General features: G+C 42.0%; 2 protein-coding genes across 7 annotated transcripts in view; one reads left to right on the top strand and one right to left on the bottom strand.

The window, feature by feature from the left end:
- The window catches only part of MALT1 (MALT1 paracaspase), a 134,202-nt gene that overhangs the window by 7,478 nt on the left and 108,326 nt on the right, over positions 1-18,398 (top strand). Inside the window, exon 1 of one of the 4 annotated variants that reach the window (XM_056544438.1) lies at positions 4,998-5,094. The exons of 2 other annotated variants lie outside the window; for them this stretch is intronic. In XM_056544438.1, the coding sequence (XP_056400413.1) occupies positions 5,060-5,094 (35 nt within the window). In that variant the 5' untranslated portion in view covers positions 4,998-5,059. Of the gene's footprint in view, positions 1-4,997; positions 5,095-16,956; positions 16,998-18,398 lie in introns of those variants that run through there. One more of the 4 variants, XM_056544446.1, reaches the window with a different exon arrangement.
- Positions 1-18,398, bottom strand: part of ALPK2 (alpha kinase 2) — a 281,066-nt gene that overhangs the window by 172,865 nt on the left and 89,803 nt on the right. The window lies entirely within an intron of this gene.

Raw genomic sequence — 18,398 nt, 5'->3', positions numbered from 1 at the left:
AGGGATATGTGCAGCTTACAATTATATATTCCCCGAGGTAAGATGGACAAGCAGCTATACCCAAGCTGCAATATACAAAAATGTAAAAAATTTTTTTTTTTTTGTCCAGACCTCCAGGAGAATAAATACTATAATCCAATACAATAATAAAAGATTGTGCTTCAATTATGATTAACTATAATAATTTTTATTATAAAATTCTGATTGATATATATATATATATATATATATATATATATATATATATATATATATATACATATATATATTTATATATAAATGATTGTAGTTTCCCCCACAGAGGGCCCTTGTGGAGGGGATAAACAATATATATCTTAATTATTTTATTGTGAGATATATATTGTTATATATATATATATATATATATATATATATATAATCAGGATTTTATAATAAAACTTATTATAGTTAATCATAATTGAAGCACGATCTTTTATTATTGTATTGGATTATAGTATTTATTCTCCTGGAGGTCTGGACAAAAAAAAAACTTTTTTTAAATTTATAAATCTGTTTAACTTTCTGGCACCAGTTGATTTAAAAAAATAAAAATAAAAAAAATAAGTTTTCCACCGGAGTACCCCTTTAATAAATATCTTTCTAATTGGTTTGTATAAAAAAAAATTGCATCCTTTTATTGTTTTTTTTTTCTATGAAAAAAATGACGACTAGGGGTCTCACTAGCAAGCCTATGTATTGATATCGGACTCATGCCAGCCTGGCGGCATGAGTCCAAAATCACAGACTGTAGGCCGGCCTCAGGCGAGCTCAGCGCAGCTCCCTGCCTGTCAATGAGACAGGCGGGAATGAGCGGTGTGCTCATTCATCAGCAGGGCGCGCTCCTGACTCGGCCGGCCGTGTCCTCAGGCTCTGCCCCCTGACAAGGAGAGCCTGCGCGCATTGGCCCACAAGTGACAGCTCAAGGATCGGGTTTGCCTTGCGAGCCCTGGCAAGCATCAGATGAAGTTGTGCCAGCCGGGACATGCCCACTTCCTCCCCTTGCACAGGGCATCCTACTGAGCTACCAAAGATATCAATAAAAAGGTATTGTTAGGGGGTTTTGAACAGAAAAAAGGACAGGGATAGATTTAGTTAGAGTTAGGGACAGATGGGGATGGGGAATTAGGGAGAGTTAGGATGATGATAGGTACTCTTTAATGAAGAAATAAACTCTTGCTGATTTTACTTTCTATATTATTACAATGTCTAGGCCCCCAGCAGTACAACAGAGCTGTCATTAAAGGGGTTATCCACCATAAGGTGCTTTTAGTACGTACCTGGTAGACAGTAATGGACATGCTTAGGAACGATCTGCGCTTGTCTTGGGGATAAATAGCTATGTTGTGAGATTACCATAACACTGTGGCTAGCTTTTTGTGAACTAGTATTTCCTGTTTGACTTTTCTCTTTTTGACTACAACTCCCACAATTCCATTTTCCTCCCTCCCACACATCCATTGAACCATAAATGAGCTGCAGACCTGTGGTTTTCAATCAGGCTACCTCCAGCTGTTGCATTAGTTGCAGATTGATCCCTCCACCACTTGAAGCAGACAGGCTCCCTGTCATCAGCTGACTAGTGAGTCAGGTCTCGGCCGCATTGCAAGCTGGGAAAAATCTTAGACAACAGTCATTTTGTATGCTGGTAAAAATAAATAGTGGGGTGAAAATCACAGAAGAATGGTGAGAAAACCGTCACACACACACACACACACACACACACACACACACAGGTACAGATACTATATTATGAACTACACTAACTTTACAGCCCCTGTAGCATAGTCAAATAAAAAAAAATCCTGGAATACCCCTTTAACTTTCAGCCCTTTAATAATATTGAGATGACTCTGCTCATTCTGTTCCAATCTGTACATCTAAGCTGGCCAAGCAAGCTATAGAGAACAAAGAAAGAATCTAGCATTGGTGTAAATGGGTCCGTTCATCAACTTACACGATGACATTTCAGCAGTGCAAAACTCCGCTGCAGAAATTCTCTAGCCAAAAGAAATTTAAAATGTTAAATAGCGCTGAAAGATTTTGGTGGCCGCCGCTCGCACCGAATCTCTCCTGCCAGAGATTCTGTAAAGTGAACATACCCTATGGCTGGCATCATATCACCATTTGCCAACACTTTTCTTCCTGTCAAAATGAACACCAACGTGTATAGTAACGTACAGACATGTAACCGATTCAACGGCCTGAACATACACAACCTACATGAGTAGAACTGCACTAATCCACAAATGAATAAGCCACAAAAATAAGGTAAGCATACACAAAATCGTAATAAACACCTACAAAATCTTACTAAAAATGTTAATACAGTCATCATATTGCCAAAAATATTATATATTTTACTGGAAATTAAATTCATAACAAAAAGTACCCCCCCCCCTCCCAAAAAAATTATTTTTATTAGATTTTTCAGTGGACATATGTGAGACAATTTCTCGTTTAAAAAGTGTACAAAAAAGGTTTGACATTTTCTCCATCAGCCCAATAACAGAAGATAAAATAAAGAAAGGAAACATACATAGTATATTAAACACTATATTAACGAGAAATGAACCTAGTACTTAATATAAGTTCTGTACATAAGGACACAAAAAGAAATAAAGCGGATAATACTGATGATAAACCAGTAGAATGATAATTATAAGGATAGGAGCATCTTATATTAGGAATGGGTTCTAGGACATAGATGATCCAGTATCCACCAGACTGTACATTTTTTATAGTTGGATAGTATTATGTGGGCTATGTAACCAAACATCCCATCTAGAGACAAATTCATATTCTTTGTCCAATGCGGAAGCCTACAATTAAAGTTGACTCCTGATATAGTGGCCCTCATTTACTAAGAAAATCGGGTTGTAAGTCTATGTTGCTTTCTTACCCGATTGCTTTTTTCCCCTGGTATTTATTATTATGTCGAATCCTGTTTGTCACATGTGGGTTTTGTAGGTTTTGGTTTCCAATTCCTCTGAGTTGTCGGGAAAAAATCGACAACAATTCAACAAATTCGGGTTGGAAACCTTAATAAATACGTGGGAAAGCTCAGAAATGTCGGGTAACGCCCCTTTTTTGGGTTTGGGAGAATCCACATCGGGTCCGTCGGGAAAAAATGTTGCATCGTGTCGCAGACTGGCGCACGATGTCTGCGACATGGCGCAGACAAAGATGCGACAAAATAACCCGACAAAAGAGGTCGGGTTTAGAATAGTAAATGAGGGCCTATATCTGTAATGGATGGTATGTGAGTCGAGCCCCACCGTTTAACGATGTGGAATCGGGCAACTATAAAGATATGTAAAATAATAGCTTTGTGGAAATGGGAATATATATTAATATCAATACAGTGGCCCCTCAACATACGATGGTAATATGTTCCAAACGTACCATTGTTTGTTGAAACCATCGCATGTTGAGGGATCCGTGCAATGTAAAGTATAGGACAGTGGTCTACAACCTGCGGACCTCCAGATGTTGCAAAACTACAACACCCAGCATGCCCGGACAGCCGTTGGCTGTCCGGGCATGCTGGGTGTTGTAGTTTTGCAACATCTGGAGGTCTGCAGGTTGTAGACCACTGTTAGACGAAGTTATACTCACCTGTCCCCACCGCTCCGGACTGTCACCGCTCGTCACCGCTGTCCGGGATGTCGCCGTCCATTGCTGTCGCTGCGTCCCCGGGGTGTCCCCGACGCTCCGGTAGGGCCTCTGCTTCCCCGGCATCCACGCTCTCCGTCGTCGCCATCATGTCACTACGCACGCCGCTCCTATTGGATGACGGGACGGCGTGCGCAGCAACGTGATGACATCGATGGAGAGCGCCGACGATGCAGAGGATCCCAAAGAGGACGCTCCGGAGCCCCGAGGACAGGTGAGTGACCATCACCGGAGCTCACGGGGCCCCGTAAACGTCTATCCGGTGGCAGCTGAAGCAGTCTGCGCTGCCGGATAGCCGTTTATGCGATGGCCCCGACATACAAAAGCATCGTACGTTGATGCTGCCTTCAACAAGCGATGGCCTCTGAGAGACCATAGCATGTTGAAATTATCGTATGTCGGGGCCATCGTAGGTCGAGGGGTCACTGTATTAAGGAGAGCTAAAGCTGTATCTAGTATAACAGGGACATATTTTATAATACTATAAAATATGAAGAGATGTAAACATATAGGGGGAGATTTATCAAAACCTGTCCAGAGGAAAAGTTGACCAGTTGCCCATAGCAACCAATCAGATTGTGTCTTCCATTTTAAAAAATCTGATTGGTTGCTATGGGCAACTAGGCAACTTTTCCTCTACACAGGTTGTGTTGGTGCTTGGTTCTAAAGTGCTGCAAACCACTCTTTAAGGTCCAATTTAAAATACACGTGGTAGCCCTTGGGGGGGTGTATGGTAGGGATGGTATGGTGTTGGTATATGAGGGGTTAATATTAACCCTGTCACTCTTGACGCCAGGGTGAGGGCTGGTATGCTGAATCTATGTTCCGGCCTATCGCCGCCCTTCCCAGAAGCGATAGGTCAATGAAATGACTGAAGGTCCACAAGCAGATTTAACTTGAACTTGAATAACTTTACTGCAGTGCTTGCAATATCCAATGCGTAGTAACAGTCTCATATAACAGTTCTTAGGTTGCTTAGCGACTGGCAGAAGTTGCGGACCTTGCATGAAACTTGTAGTCTCTGAATTTAGGGAGTGATGTGCAGATCCGTCCGGATTTAGGGGAAATATTGGGTCCGGTGATACTGCAGAGTGCTTAGGGGATGACACACTCTATAATTTAGATCAGTCAGCCGTTGCCGCAAGGCCTAACTCACTGCGATTACTGGGATATAGGTCTTCTCTTATCAAGAGCCAGGAGAAAGAGAGCGAGGAGATGGCCGCCGCTCCCTTATATGGGCAGGGGGCATGGCGATTCTGATTGGTCCGAACGTCTGCCATTCACCAGTACATGGTGTGATGGGATTACTGATGTAAGAGGGCCTCCAAAGGTCCTTAAGCTAAAACCATAGAGTTCACCCTGTCACATGACCCGCAGGTCCTGCAACGCTAATAGAAACAGGTAATTAACCCTTTATATACAGAAATAATACTATATACATTATTCTATGGACAAATTAGAAATCTATACACTATAATAGAGGCGACTAGGGGCGAACTGACTAACAGAGATTACTAAGTCCTAGGGACTCTGGCTACGGGGACCCATAGATAAATAAGTACCGTATGAAATGCGGTACCGGGACACCACATACACATACATTGAAAAATGAACTACTTGTAGTCACTAGCTGACTATGTGCAGGCCATTAAATCACTGAGGCCTGTGCCTATATGTAACATACACGGCAGCACCACATTTTGACACGATAAAAACATATACAAGACAAGTGTTGGCTGATGTGAACCCAGCCTAAAAGGGCCTGCTCTGAGGAATAAGTTGTGTTATTGTATGTTACGATTTTCAGGTACATGGATGTTAATGGTTAACTTTACAAGATTTCGATTGATGGGGCACAGAGCAATTCCTTTGTATTCCGGCTTATTATTGCCTGTTAGGTGTGAAGTAACTTAACCACCTACCAGGGGTGTGGAAATGTTTATAAAAAACTACTTGTCCACGGGACTAAAATGGAGTAAAATCTACTTGTCCCTCATGATGATCCACTTGTCCGGGCAAATTTTTGCTTTTATGCTCTTTTTTTTCCCCCCCTCCTATAATAGCCATAACTACTTACTATAATGATACCTTTTTAATTTTTCAATAACATATTCTCCGAACCAAAAAATATATATTAGGTGAAGTGAAATTGAAATAGTAAAAGTACCGTATTTTTCGCCCTATAGGACGCACCAGCGTATAAGACGCACCCAATTTATAGGTGCAAAATCAAAAAAAATAAAGATTTTAAACCCAATTGTGGTCTTCAACTTGCGGACCTCCAGATGTTGCAAAACTACAACTCCCAGCATGCCCGGACAGCCGTTGGCTGTCCGGGCATGCTGGGAGTTGTAGTTTTGCAACATCTGGAGGTCCGCAGATTGAAGATCACTGCATAGGAGATAATACTCATGTGTCCTTGCCGCTCTGGACCCGTCACCACTGCCCTGGATGTCGCTCCATCGCTGTCGCCGTGTCCCCGTCACTCCGGAACGTCTCTGCTGCCGGCCGGGTATCCTCGCTCTCCGTCGCCGCCATCACGTCGTTACGCACGCCGACGCACGTACGCGACGACGTGATGACGAGGAAGGAAAGCGCCGGCCATACAGGGGATCCCTGAACGGAGAAGACACCAAGGAGGCAGGTAAGGTCCCTGCCGGTGTCCCGTAAGCACTAACCCGGCTATTCAGTCGGGCTGTTCGGGACCGCTGCGGTGAAATCGCGGCAGTCCCGAACAGCCCGACTGAACAGCCGGGTTAGTGTCACTTTCCCTTCACACGCGGCGGTCAGCTTTGATTGCCGCGTCTGAAGGGTTAATACAGGGCATCACCGCGATCGGTGATGTCCTGTATTAGCCGCGGGTCCCTCCCGTTGATGGCCGCAGGGACCGCCGCGATAGGGGTGTATTCGCCGTATAAGACGAACCGATTTTTCCCCCCCAGTTTTGGGGAAGAAAAAGTGCGTCTTATACAGCGAAAAATACGGTAATTTTGCAGATTTCGTGGTTTTCTTTTCTGCGCCATTTACCTTGTGGTTGAGGTAACATGTTATTTTGATACTTTAGGCCGCCTGATTACAGCAATACCAGATTTGTATAGTTTACGTCATGTTTTACAAATTTAAAAAAAAATTCTGAACTTTTAGAATTTTTTTAATTGCCATTTTTTGACCCCTGTAGCTTTATTTTTTTTCCACATACCAGGCTGTATGAGGGCTCATTTTTTGTGCCATAATCGGTACCATTTTGGTATTGATCTGACTTTTTAATCGCTTTTTAACTTTTATGGGATATCATAAAAATTGCAATTCTGTGGTTTGGTATTTTTTTTACATTTACCGTACGGGATACATAATGTTATATTTTAATAGGTCATACAATTACGCACGAAGCAATAACAAATATGTTTATTTTTATTATGTTTGCATGTTTTTATATAGGAAAAGGGGGTGATTTGAACTTTTAACATGGAAGGGTTAATGTGTGTTTTTTTAAACTTTTATTAAAACTTTTTTTTTACACTTTATTAGACTTATAGGAGGAATCATTAGATTCCTCATACAGATGAATAGATTCTATTGAACCCAATTGATCTGTGTGCTCTGTGATCCATTGATAGAGCCTGGTCCAGCCAGGATCTATCAATGACAGAGCCGGGACAGGAGGGAACAGAGGTAAGCCCTCCGGCTACCTCTATAGTGGATTGTCCCCTCGCAATCGCGCTGCGGGGGGGGGGGGGGGGGGGCGATCCACCCCACTAGCCCACCAGGGAGCATTCACATGTCCCTTTAGACGCCGCTGTCAGCTTTGACAGCGGCGATCTAAAGGGTTAATAGCCAGCCGGGGGCTGCAGAGTATGGAGTGGGCAGGAGTCCGGAGCCCGCTCCATACATACTGCTGAAAACAGCCGGGGGCCGCAGAGTATGAAGCGGGCAGGAGTGCGGAGCCCGCTCCATACACCCCTCTGAGCGACGCATGCTGGCTATTAGCGGCGGTGTGAAACTTTCGCCCCATGCAGACCGCTCCTCCCCTCAGCTCTCCGAAGCTAGAGCTGGGGGGAGCGAAGGCAGAGGACGCAGGTCTGCACGGGGAGCAAGAAGCCACGTCGCCTCATCTCCCCCTCGCACGTCTAAGAAGGCAGAGCAGGGGAGAGACAGCTTCTCATCTCCCCTGCTCTGCTTCGGAGGACACAAGTTTCCACAGCTGGGGGCTGCAGAGTATGGAGCGGGCACGAGTCGGGAGCCCGCTCCATACAGTCAGCAGAGCGCCGCTGCGCTTGTCAGGTCCGGCCCTGCCCGGCACCGGAAACTGCATGTCCCGGGCGTCGGGCGATAGGAATTCCACATCCCAGACCTACTATACTGGTGTCTCAAGTGACAGAAGAGCCTTCGGGCCCCATTAGACAACAAGGCTGGGTACAATGGCTATTTCTGCACCCCCTATTTCTATACATCTGCAGTCTCTAGGGTCGCCACCTGGCCGGTATTTTACCGACACAGCTGGTATTTTGACCACCCTGCCGGTATTTTTATATTATAAATACCGGCCGGTATTTATCCAACCAATCCTCCAACTCCCACAATGTTGCCAAATTTTCCCACCAAGAGCACCTCCAGCTGTTGCAAAACCTCCGCTTGCGGAAATTCAGAAGTGTGAATGGGAGTGCGGAATCCCATAGAAGTCGATGGGCTTTAATTTGAGTCGGAATTCTGCAAGCGGAAATTCTGCCGTGTGAATAGACCCTTAGAGAATAGTCAGATGAAGCCCCTCAGTTTTGGTTAGACCAGGTGTCTCCCCCGACACTTCCCTGGAAGCAGAATGATTGGCATTTAAAATATCAACACCTGTTTCTTTTGTTTTCCCTAGAGATGACCAGCTGGTAGATGTTTCCCACAGCGGCTTCCTCTTCTCGTCAAAAACACATGCACGCTCGGCTGAGCCAAGTGTGCAAGAGTATGGGGAAGAAATGCCGTTTAAGGGTACGTCCCACACAGGGCATATGTAGTGTATTTAAAGGGGTGCCAGAAAGTTGAACAGATTTGTAAATTACTTCTATTAAAAAATCTTAATCCCTCCAGTACTTATTAGCTGCTGAATACTACAGAGGAAATGGTTTTCTTTTTGGAACACAGAGCTCTCTGCTGACATGACCACAGTGCTCTCTGCTGACATTGCTGTCTATTTTAGGATCTGTCCAGAGCAGCATATGTTTGCTATGGGGATTTTCTCCTACTCTGGACAGTTCTTAAAATGGACAGAGATGTCAGCAGAGAGCACTGTGTTCCAAAAAGAAAATAATTTCCTCTGTAGTATACAGACCCTAAAAAGTACTGGAAAGATTAAGATTTTTAAATAGAAGTAATTTACAAATCTGGTTAACTTTCTGGCACCAGTTGATTTAAAAAAAAAAAAAAAGTTTTCCACAGGAGTACCCCTTTAATGCTGCGCAAAATCTAATGCGCAGCTGGAAATATGCTGCGTATTCTACGGTGAGCATACACACAGGGCTTTCCCTCCGCAGCCCTTTGTGCAGTGAAGTTTGGAGACGGGTCACAGTCATGCCAGTCATGCCAGTGCCCGACCCACCTCCAAACCTTAGTATGCACACAAGGCTGCGGCGGGGAAGCCCTGAGTGTATACTCGTCGGAGAATATGCAGTGTATTTCCAGCTGTGCAGCGTGAACTATGTGGGACCGTACCCTAAGCCAGTACTTTTTAAACCAGTGTGCGTCTAGCAGTAGCAAAACTACAACACCCAGCATGCCCGGATATGCAAGGGCTGGAGGCAGACTGCTTAGGAAACACTGAAGGTGTATGGGCCGCCCAAGGGGTGATGCTAATCTGTTTGTTTCACAAGATTTATGAATGGAGCAAATACAATGTAGCAAAACCGATTCCGCAAAGTAAACACAGCTACTTCACTTTCTACGAAGACGTAAATTGTGACACGATGGTGTTGAAAGTGAAATGACACCTTAAATTACCAAATGAAGAACAGTTTCTGGGCAAGACGCTCCAGAGAAGATTATAAATATCCTGCTGCCATCTTCCTTGCTGCAGATACAGATCAGGTCATTTCCTTCCTCTTTTTGTTATGAAGCACGTGTAAATCTACATCCCTAAATGCTAAAAAACCTGCTAAATAGTGAGCGATATGTGTGAACGAGTCCCGACTAGAGGCGGAAGCTGCAGTCTTCCTTCATTTAGCACTCGGGTTATTGTTCTCTGTTATCAGCCTGGGCCCAGTGAGTAACACGTCTGTATGTGATCACAGATACACTGCAGTCATTGTTGTTTTTTAGAGTCTATTGTTCTCTCTTATTGGCCTGGTGCTAGGGCATAACTATTCTTCACATTGAATGAGCAAACAGAACACGGAACTGCAATAATGCGAACAGGGATTAAGCAATTTGTCCATGAGCAGCAAACAATGGTTGGATAGCAGCATCATATCCAACAGGGTTATGGGAATTCGGTTTTACCTAAGGTTGAGATGTTCCCCCAATTCTCCATCTACTTACTATATCACATATTTTTACACAGAATTTTGAGGGTTAATGGCTAATAGCTCTGGCGGTAGAGAGACCCTTCAGACCCTTGGGTGCATTAAAGGAGTAGTCCAGTATAGTAAACTTCAGATTGTTAGGGGGGCAGTCTGAACTCGGAGACCCCCCACGATCCCTCCATGCATCTCTATGGGATAGCCAGAGATACACGAGTACAGGACTTTGGCTCTCCCATAGAGATTCATAGTGGGCACGTGTAGACCCCGCTCCATGCACGAGGAGAAGAGGAGAACCGGTGCACCGTGCATAGGGGATAAGTGTCAGATCATTTACATTATGAGACCATCCAGGTCACATGACACAGAGCAGGGAGAGAACACACAATTCTCCCAGCTTGTTCTACTGATCGGTCAGGGTCTCAGCACCCAGATCCTGACCGATAATAACTTTCCATATACTGTATCTCTATGACTTATCAAAAGTTTTTTTTATGATGGCTGATACAATGTAACAACTAATGTTCCTAAAGGGTTTTCTAATATTGTTTAGGAGCTAATGTGAAGATTTTGTTTTTAATTTTTTTGTCATAAGAAATTATTCAGCACAGAATTGTAGACTCATAGATGAGGTGTTCCATGATGGACATTCTGTTTCATGGTTGCATTGTGGTCTACCAGACTATCAATAAGGGGCATCTATATGAGTTTGGGGTTCTCTTAGATATCCCCACCCTCCAGCAGGGTGACAGGATGATAATTTGTCAGTCATTAGTTGCCATACTACAAAAATCTCAGTTCTGTATAATGGTTGATCATTTACCTCTTTTAAGGGGGTTATCCAGGAAATATATATATATATATATATATATATCATCTGGCTCCAGAAAGTTAAACAGATTTGTAAATTACTTCTATTAGAAAATGTTAATCCTTATGAGCTGCTGTAGTTGAGTTGTTCTTTTCTGTCTAAATCCTCTCTGATGACACGTGTCTCGGGAACTGTCCAGAGAAGAAGCAAATCCCCATAGCAAACCTCTTCTACTCTGTGCAGTTCCCGAGACAAGCAGAGATGTCAGCAGAGAGCACTGTTGCCAGACAGAAAATAACTCAACTTCAGCAGCTGATAATTATTGAAAGGGTTAAGATTTTTTAATAGAAGTAATTTACAAGTCTGTTTAACTTTCTGGAGCCAAAAAAAGGGGTTAAAGGGGTTTTCCTGTCCAGAAAAAGGTTTTCCTTGGAATACCCCTTTAACTTCTTAAAAGGGCACCTAAAGTACAACTTCCATTTTCTTTCCTGTTAGTCTATTTTCTTAGGATTTTTTTGAGAATTACTCAAATAGGGGATTCCCTCTGGAATAGCTGTGCTGTAGTCCTTAAGACACAATAGCACACAGTAATGTGGGAGACTATATACACAATATTAAACATTTTCAGCGGTTTCTCTCTGGTAAGACTATGCACATGACATCTCCAACAGCAATATAGTTTAATTTGTATATTTTCATAGGGTTTCTGCCTTTAGAGGAAGACTTTGTGAATTTAGGAATATGCAGTTACAGTACAACAGGGGGCCATTGCATAGAACCTAGATAGTGCTTAGTAGTGATGAGCGGCATAGGCCATATTCGAATTCGTGATATTTCGCAAATATATGGATGAATATTCGTCCTATATTCGCAAATTTTGCATATTCATTCACTTTTTTTTCATGCGAAATTCGGAATGAAATTCGCAAAATGCGCATGCGCGATTATATCTTTCAACTAACTACTTTCCTATTAGTTGCTAGGGATGTTGCTAACCTCTGACAACTGTATTTGCATCCTTCTCATTGGCCCACAAGCTAAAAGAAGGGAGGGATCAGTGTCCTCTGGAAGTGCCGATATTCGCAAATTTGCGCCTTCTTTGGATCACAAGCTGGAAGCAGGGAGGGATGATCACTTTTTATTTACATAGTACACATCAATGTGATGTATACTGAGAAAAAAAAAAACGAATATTCATCATAACAAATATATTTCGCTATATTCTAAATATTCGCGAAATCGGGAAGTGCCAATATTTGCGATAAAAATTTGCTATTCAAATTCGCGCTCAACACTAGTGCTTAGTTATATTCGTAATATGGTAGTCACTGTGTAAAATTATGCAGGCATCAATAGTACTGTCTCTCTGTGTAAACAGATAGCACCGCCTTTTTGTTCTTGGCATGTAAATTATGTAGGAACAGATAGAACTGCTTTTCTATTTTATCTTGTAAACAATAAAGGTATAGATTGTATTGTCTCCTTGCCTTGTAAATTATGTAGGTACAGATAGTACTGCCTCCCTGTCTTTTCTTGTAAATTATTTAGGCACAGAAAGTACTGCTTTTTTTTTAAATCTCATCTTGTAAATGATGAAGGTACAGCCTCTATGTCTTGCCTCCATGTCTTGCAGTTGGCACTGCCTCCTAGTCTCACATTGTAAATGTTGTAGGCCAGGCCTTGGACATATATTATTCAGCTCCAGAAACAAGCTTGAAACAAGCTTCAAAGGCTGGGTCCACAATGCAATCAGTGGGCTTGGTCTTACATGTCGGTCACTTTAGGCTTTATCCTCTATTACTCAGAATAAAAGGGGTAGGCTGGGAAAGGGAAAGAGGCAACAATAACTAAGAGATAGATTGGCTGCAGGAAATTGTGAATGTGGGTAGAATTGTAGGTTAAATATGGCAGACAAAGGGAGGTAGGTGGTTGGTCTGGGTGACCTGGACAATGGAATTTCTTCAGCTCTGAGGTGTCATGACCGACTGGGGGGACAGGGAGAGTGAGCCCTAAGCTGTCCCTAATAACCACTCTCCCTGCATACTTGCCCATCCACCCTAAACGGCAGATGGACAACCACGGTGCCGGTCCCTACCTGACCTAAAGTGCCGTGGGAGTAAAAACAAATAATACACATAGTCGGTCACAGGCCAGAAACATGACGGGAAAACTACCAAACAAGAAGACAGAATAGAAACAGGCAAACGGGGCAGGATGCAGTGTACTAACAAACAGTTCATAAACCATAATCCAGATAAATGGCAGACATGATTAAATGAACAAGACTAGGTATGGAACAAGTGTACAGCAGAATCCAGGAAATGCATGGGGATGAACAGAAGACCTGAATGCTAAACACCAAACTGATCAGAAACATAGAACACTGCTCCCACTAGGACACAGAACAGAAACAAACTGGACACCCCACTTCACAAAAGGAGTAGACAGCAAAATAACTCCAAACAGACTTCTAGCCAGGGGGCACACTCCACTGTGTGATCAGAATACTGGCCTAGAAGGAAACAGAAATATAATACATGGAACACTTACATAAATGGATACTAGTTCAGAGGACGCAGATCAGTGAGTAAACACAGAGGACACTATATACCAATGGTAAAGCACAGAGAAAACACTAGATCAGTGATCATGAACTCTATGATCAGTGCATGTACAATAAACTCTAAAGATTAGCAATAAATTAACTCTATAAAAACGGATACATGAAAATCAAACTCCTCAACGTGAAGGAACACAGGTCAGGATTCTCACAGTTTGAACACAGACTAAGAAACAAGGCTAAAACAGAACGGACATACAATAATCCTAAAAACTGACAAATGTAGCACAGACTAAAATCTATAATAAACAGGACTATTAACCATGGTTAAAAACTCAAAAATATTACAATATAAATACAAGGTGCGTGATTAAGCAGACATAGTCAGAATTGCACAAATCGCCATCAACCAGACTGAAGCAGAGCTTGGGTTTAAATAGCCACACCTGAGTTGCAATTGGCTCAGAGAATTAACTATTCCCCAGGATGGAGAATAGCAAACTGCTCAGACAAAAACTAGAGACTGAACAGGGCCTAAGAAAGAAAACCACAAAAATACAAAAATGGACATTACATGAGGTAGGTACAGATAGCACTATCTATACTATATATAATATGTGGGCACAGATAGTACTGCATCCCTGTCTTTCCCGTTAAATTATGTAGGCACAGATAGTACTGCATCCCCATATTTTTACCTGTAAATTATGTAGGCACTCATAGTACTGAATCCTGTCTTTCTCTGTGTGATTTGGCACAGATGGTACTTCATCCCTGTCTTTCCTGTTAAATGATGGATGCACAGATAGTACTGCATCCCCATATTTTCCTGTAAATTAAGTAGTCAAGATAATACTGCATCCTGTCTTTCCTTTTAAGTGATTTGGCACAAATGGCATTGCATCCGTCTTTCCCTGTACGGTACAGATAGCACCATCTTTTCCTGTAAATGATGTAGGCACAGATAGTACTGCATCCCTGTCTTTACATGTAAATGATGTAGGCACAGATGGTACTGCCATCTCTTCCTTGAAATCATGTTTAAACAGATACCACATCCCCTTTTCTCTGTTACCTACATAGACCACACAGTTGTTAGACCCCCTAAATGGTAAAAAGACAATCTGAAGCAATGTTATTCCTTCTCATTCATCTACCCAGCACAAAGCAGTACAGTCAGGAGGAGGCACGTGGGAGCTCTGGTAATGCACTATTTTTATTGTGCCCTATCTATATATTCACATACCACAAATAGACAGGACAAATAACAAAAGGTCCCATTAATCTTTTCCTCTGATACCAGACCTATCATGACGTCCTCTGACTAACAAACGAGTGCCAAAAATCACAATCAAAATGCAGTTCTTTGTAGCATTGGCGCCACACACCATACCTATACAGCACAGGAAGGGAAGAAACTGGCACCATAAATGTATGGCAAAAGCCATATCTTCCATGGTAGGACATCTGGTGGTCAGAGATAACTGATCTTGGATATTTAACTCCATAAATTATTTAACTAAAGAAAGCCTATATGAGAGAAGAAAAAACAAGAGACCGGGAGGGTCGCCTCGTGTTATACCGTCTAATATTGATGAAAGGGGAGAAGAAGATGTGGGGTGTGTAAACCCCTTAGGTAGTAGCTGCTCAACTTAGATCAAGTATAAAACTGACATATCAACCCACATGTGGGGTTATGAAGAAAGCTGGAACCGCTGCTAGGCCTGAGGTTTCAGGTGCGGTGAGAACCGTCTCAGTGATCTGATCTGAAGAGGGGGTGGCTCCCCCAAAACGCGTAATCCCTTTCCAGCAGTGGTTTTATTGTTTTTATTATGATACAATAAACCTTCCAGCTTTTACAATATATCAAAGATGTCTATCCCTTTTTACTGACTGCCATGAACATAGGTGTAAGGTATAAAAAGGTAGCAGTTGTATCCAGGCCCTCGTTTGCAATAGTCCTTCAACCCCAGAAAAAGACTCCAATATTATTATAATTACCACATGGTACAACCGAGGCCCCTGATCTTCAAGTTACGACTTCTGCTGGGTCACAGCACCTATGTTGGAGACATAGGGGGAATTCATCAAGACTGGTGTAGATGAACGTCTTTTTACCCCATTAATTCATGTATAGGAGACTGTGTTCCTGCACCAAATTTATAACATGGTACAGGGCAAGTAATAGATCCGGTGCTGATCACATTTCTTACTTCAGTGCTCCACTTTGTATGGTGATTCCTCTGCGACTTTTTATTCCGTGCAACAAAATGTGCGACTTTTAAATAATGTTGTCAACAGTCAGCTTTGTGAGCCAAGTCAGGGCTGGTAAAGATTTGCGCCTAATTAAGCGCAGTTGCGACCAAAGATGCAACAAACTGAAAAGTTGCACATGATAAATTCCTGACCACTGCAGGATATCACCTGAAATCATCCCTTGGTATGTTCTTTTTAAAAAAACATCTAGAGCAAAAGTCGCAATGAAAAGTCTCAAAACTGTGAGACAAATGTACACCACAAAACCTGCCTAAAACCGAATTCACCCCTCATAATGCTTGTAATACAAAGAATAGTTAAAGGGGTATTCCAGGCAAAAACTTTTTTTATATATATCAACTGGCTCCGGAAAGTTAAACAGATTTGTAAATGACTTCTATTAAAAAATCTTAATCCTTCCAATAGTTATTAGCTTCTGAAGTTGAGTTGCTGTTTTTTGTCTATCTGCTTTCTGATGACTCACGTCCCGGGAGCTGTCCAGTTCCTATGGGGATATTCTCCCATCATGCACAGCTCCGTGACGTGACATCATCATTGAGCAGTTAGACAGAAAACTTCAGAAGCTAATAACTATTGTAAGGATTAAGATTTTTTAATAGAAGTAATTTACAAATCTGTTTAACTTTCCAGAGCCAGTTGATATATAAAAAAAAGTTTTTGCCTGGAATACCCCTTTAAATCCAGTTTTTAACAACTTGTGAGAAGGTCTAATTCTAGAGTTCATATTGGGGGAGATTTATCAAAATCTGTGCAGAGGAAAAGTTGCTGAGTTGCCCATAGCAACCAATCAGATTGCTTCTTTCATTTTGCAGAGGCCTTGTTAGAAATGAAAGAAGCGATCTGATTGGTTGCTATGGGCAACTGGGCAACTTTTCCTCTGGACAGGTTTTGATACATCTTCCCCATTATGATTGGAGAATATCAGTTTACACTTATTGGCACCTTCATGCAATTTTGAAGTAAAAGTTTTAGGGTGCATTCCCACCTAGAGTATTTTGCTGCGTATTTGCTGCTGCGTATTTTATTTCCCAATGAAGTCAAAGGGTTAGAAAATACGCAGCAGCAAATACGCAGCAAATAGGCCAGGTGGGAACGTACCCTTATGGAGGCTTAAAACTAAGGAGACCACCATGTTGACTAATTCATGTTCTAAGGGGTATTTCCATCTTAAAGAAAGTTATACAGATTTGTAAATTACTTCTATTTGAACATCTTAACAGCTTGACAGTACTTAACAGCTGCTATATGCTTAAAAGGGTACACCAGTGGAAAACAATTTTTTTCATGCCAACTGGATCCAAAAAAGTTAAAAAAAAAAGATTGGTAAATTACTTCTATTAAAAAAAAAAATCTTAATCCTTCCAGTACTTATTAGCTGTTGTATACTACAGAGGAAGTTGAGTTGTTCTTTTCTGTCTGACCACAGTGCTCTCTGCTGACACCTCTGTCCATATCAGGAGCTGTCCAGAGCTGGAGAGGTTTGCCATAGGGATTTGCTCCTGCTCTGGACAGTTCATGACATGAACAGAGGTGTCAGCAGAGAGCACTGTGGTCAGACAGAAAAGAAATTCAAAAATAAAAGAACTTTCTCTAGAACATACAGATATAAGTACTGGAAGGGTTAAGATTTTTTAAAAAGAAGTCATTTACAAATCTGTTTATCTTTCTGGCACCAGATGATATGAAAAAAATGTTTTCCACCGGAGTACCCCTTTAAAAAGAAGTTGTGTATTTCTTACCAGTCTGACCACAGTGTTCTCTGCTGACACCTCTGTCCATGTCAGGAACTGTCCAGAGCAAGAGAGATTCCTTATAGGGATTTTCTCCAGTTCTGGACAGTTCCTGACACAAACAGAGGTGTCTTGGATAAAAAAAAAAAAAAAAAAAAAGGGTCTTGAAGACTCATATATACATTCTTGGACCCAACATGGCCTCTCATTCTTCTAAAATATCAGTTTGGAGATATGACAATATACAAGATTAGTGGTCTCCTAAACTGTGGACCTCCAGCTGTTGCAAAACTACAACTCCCAGCATGCCTGGACACCCATTGGCTGTCCAGGCATGCTGAGAGTTGCAGTTTTGCAACATCTGGAGGTCCACAGTTTGGAGACCGCTGTTCTAGATGGTGACAAGAGCCAACAGATTTCTACCAATTTTTGTATCATAAAACCCTAATAAAATTTAGAAATTGTGTAGGAATTCTAGAGATCCCATCTAAAACTGAAGGGCAAAATTCCCTCTGAAGATGAAACATTGATGGGGAAGCCCCTTTTATACACCTTTGCATTTCCATTAATGGTTCGAACCTGGAAACTGATGATTCAGCTGCTTCACAACCCATCAGTGAAAGTTAGAAAAGTTGGTGTAAAGTTTTCCTCTCTGTAGCTTTTGATATGATCAAACCATATGAGCAGCAGTTTTGTTATAGAGATCTGAAATACTGTCAGCATTGGAAGTCATGATGAGATATATGTTAGTTATGTATGATAAGTTATGCACTTAACCCATGGTAATAACCTCGCTATTTTTTTTTTTTTACTTCTCTGCTCTACTT

This window comes from Hyla sarda, chromosome 1, assembly GCF_029499605.1.
Source record: "Hyla sarda isolate aHylSar1 chromosome 1, aHylSar1.hap1, whole genome shotgun sequence".
NCBI classification, from domain to species: Eukaryota; Metazoa; Chordata; class Amphibia; order Anura; family Hylidae; genus Hyla; species Hyla sarda.
Note: the sequence above shows the minus strand (reverse complement) of the source record. Positions and strands in the feature narration are given on the sequence as shown.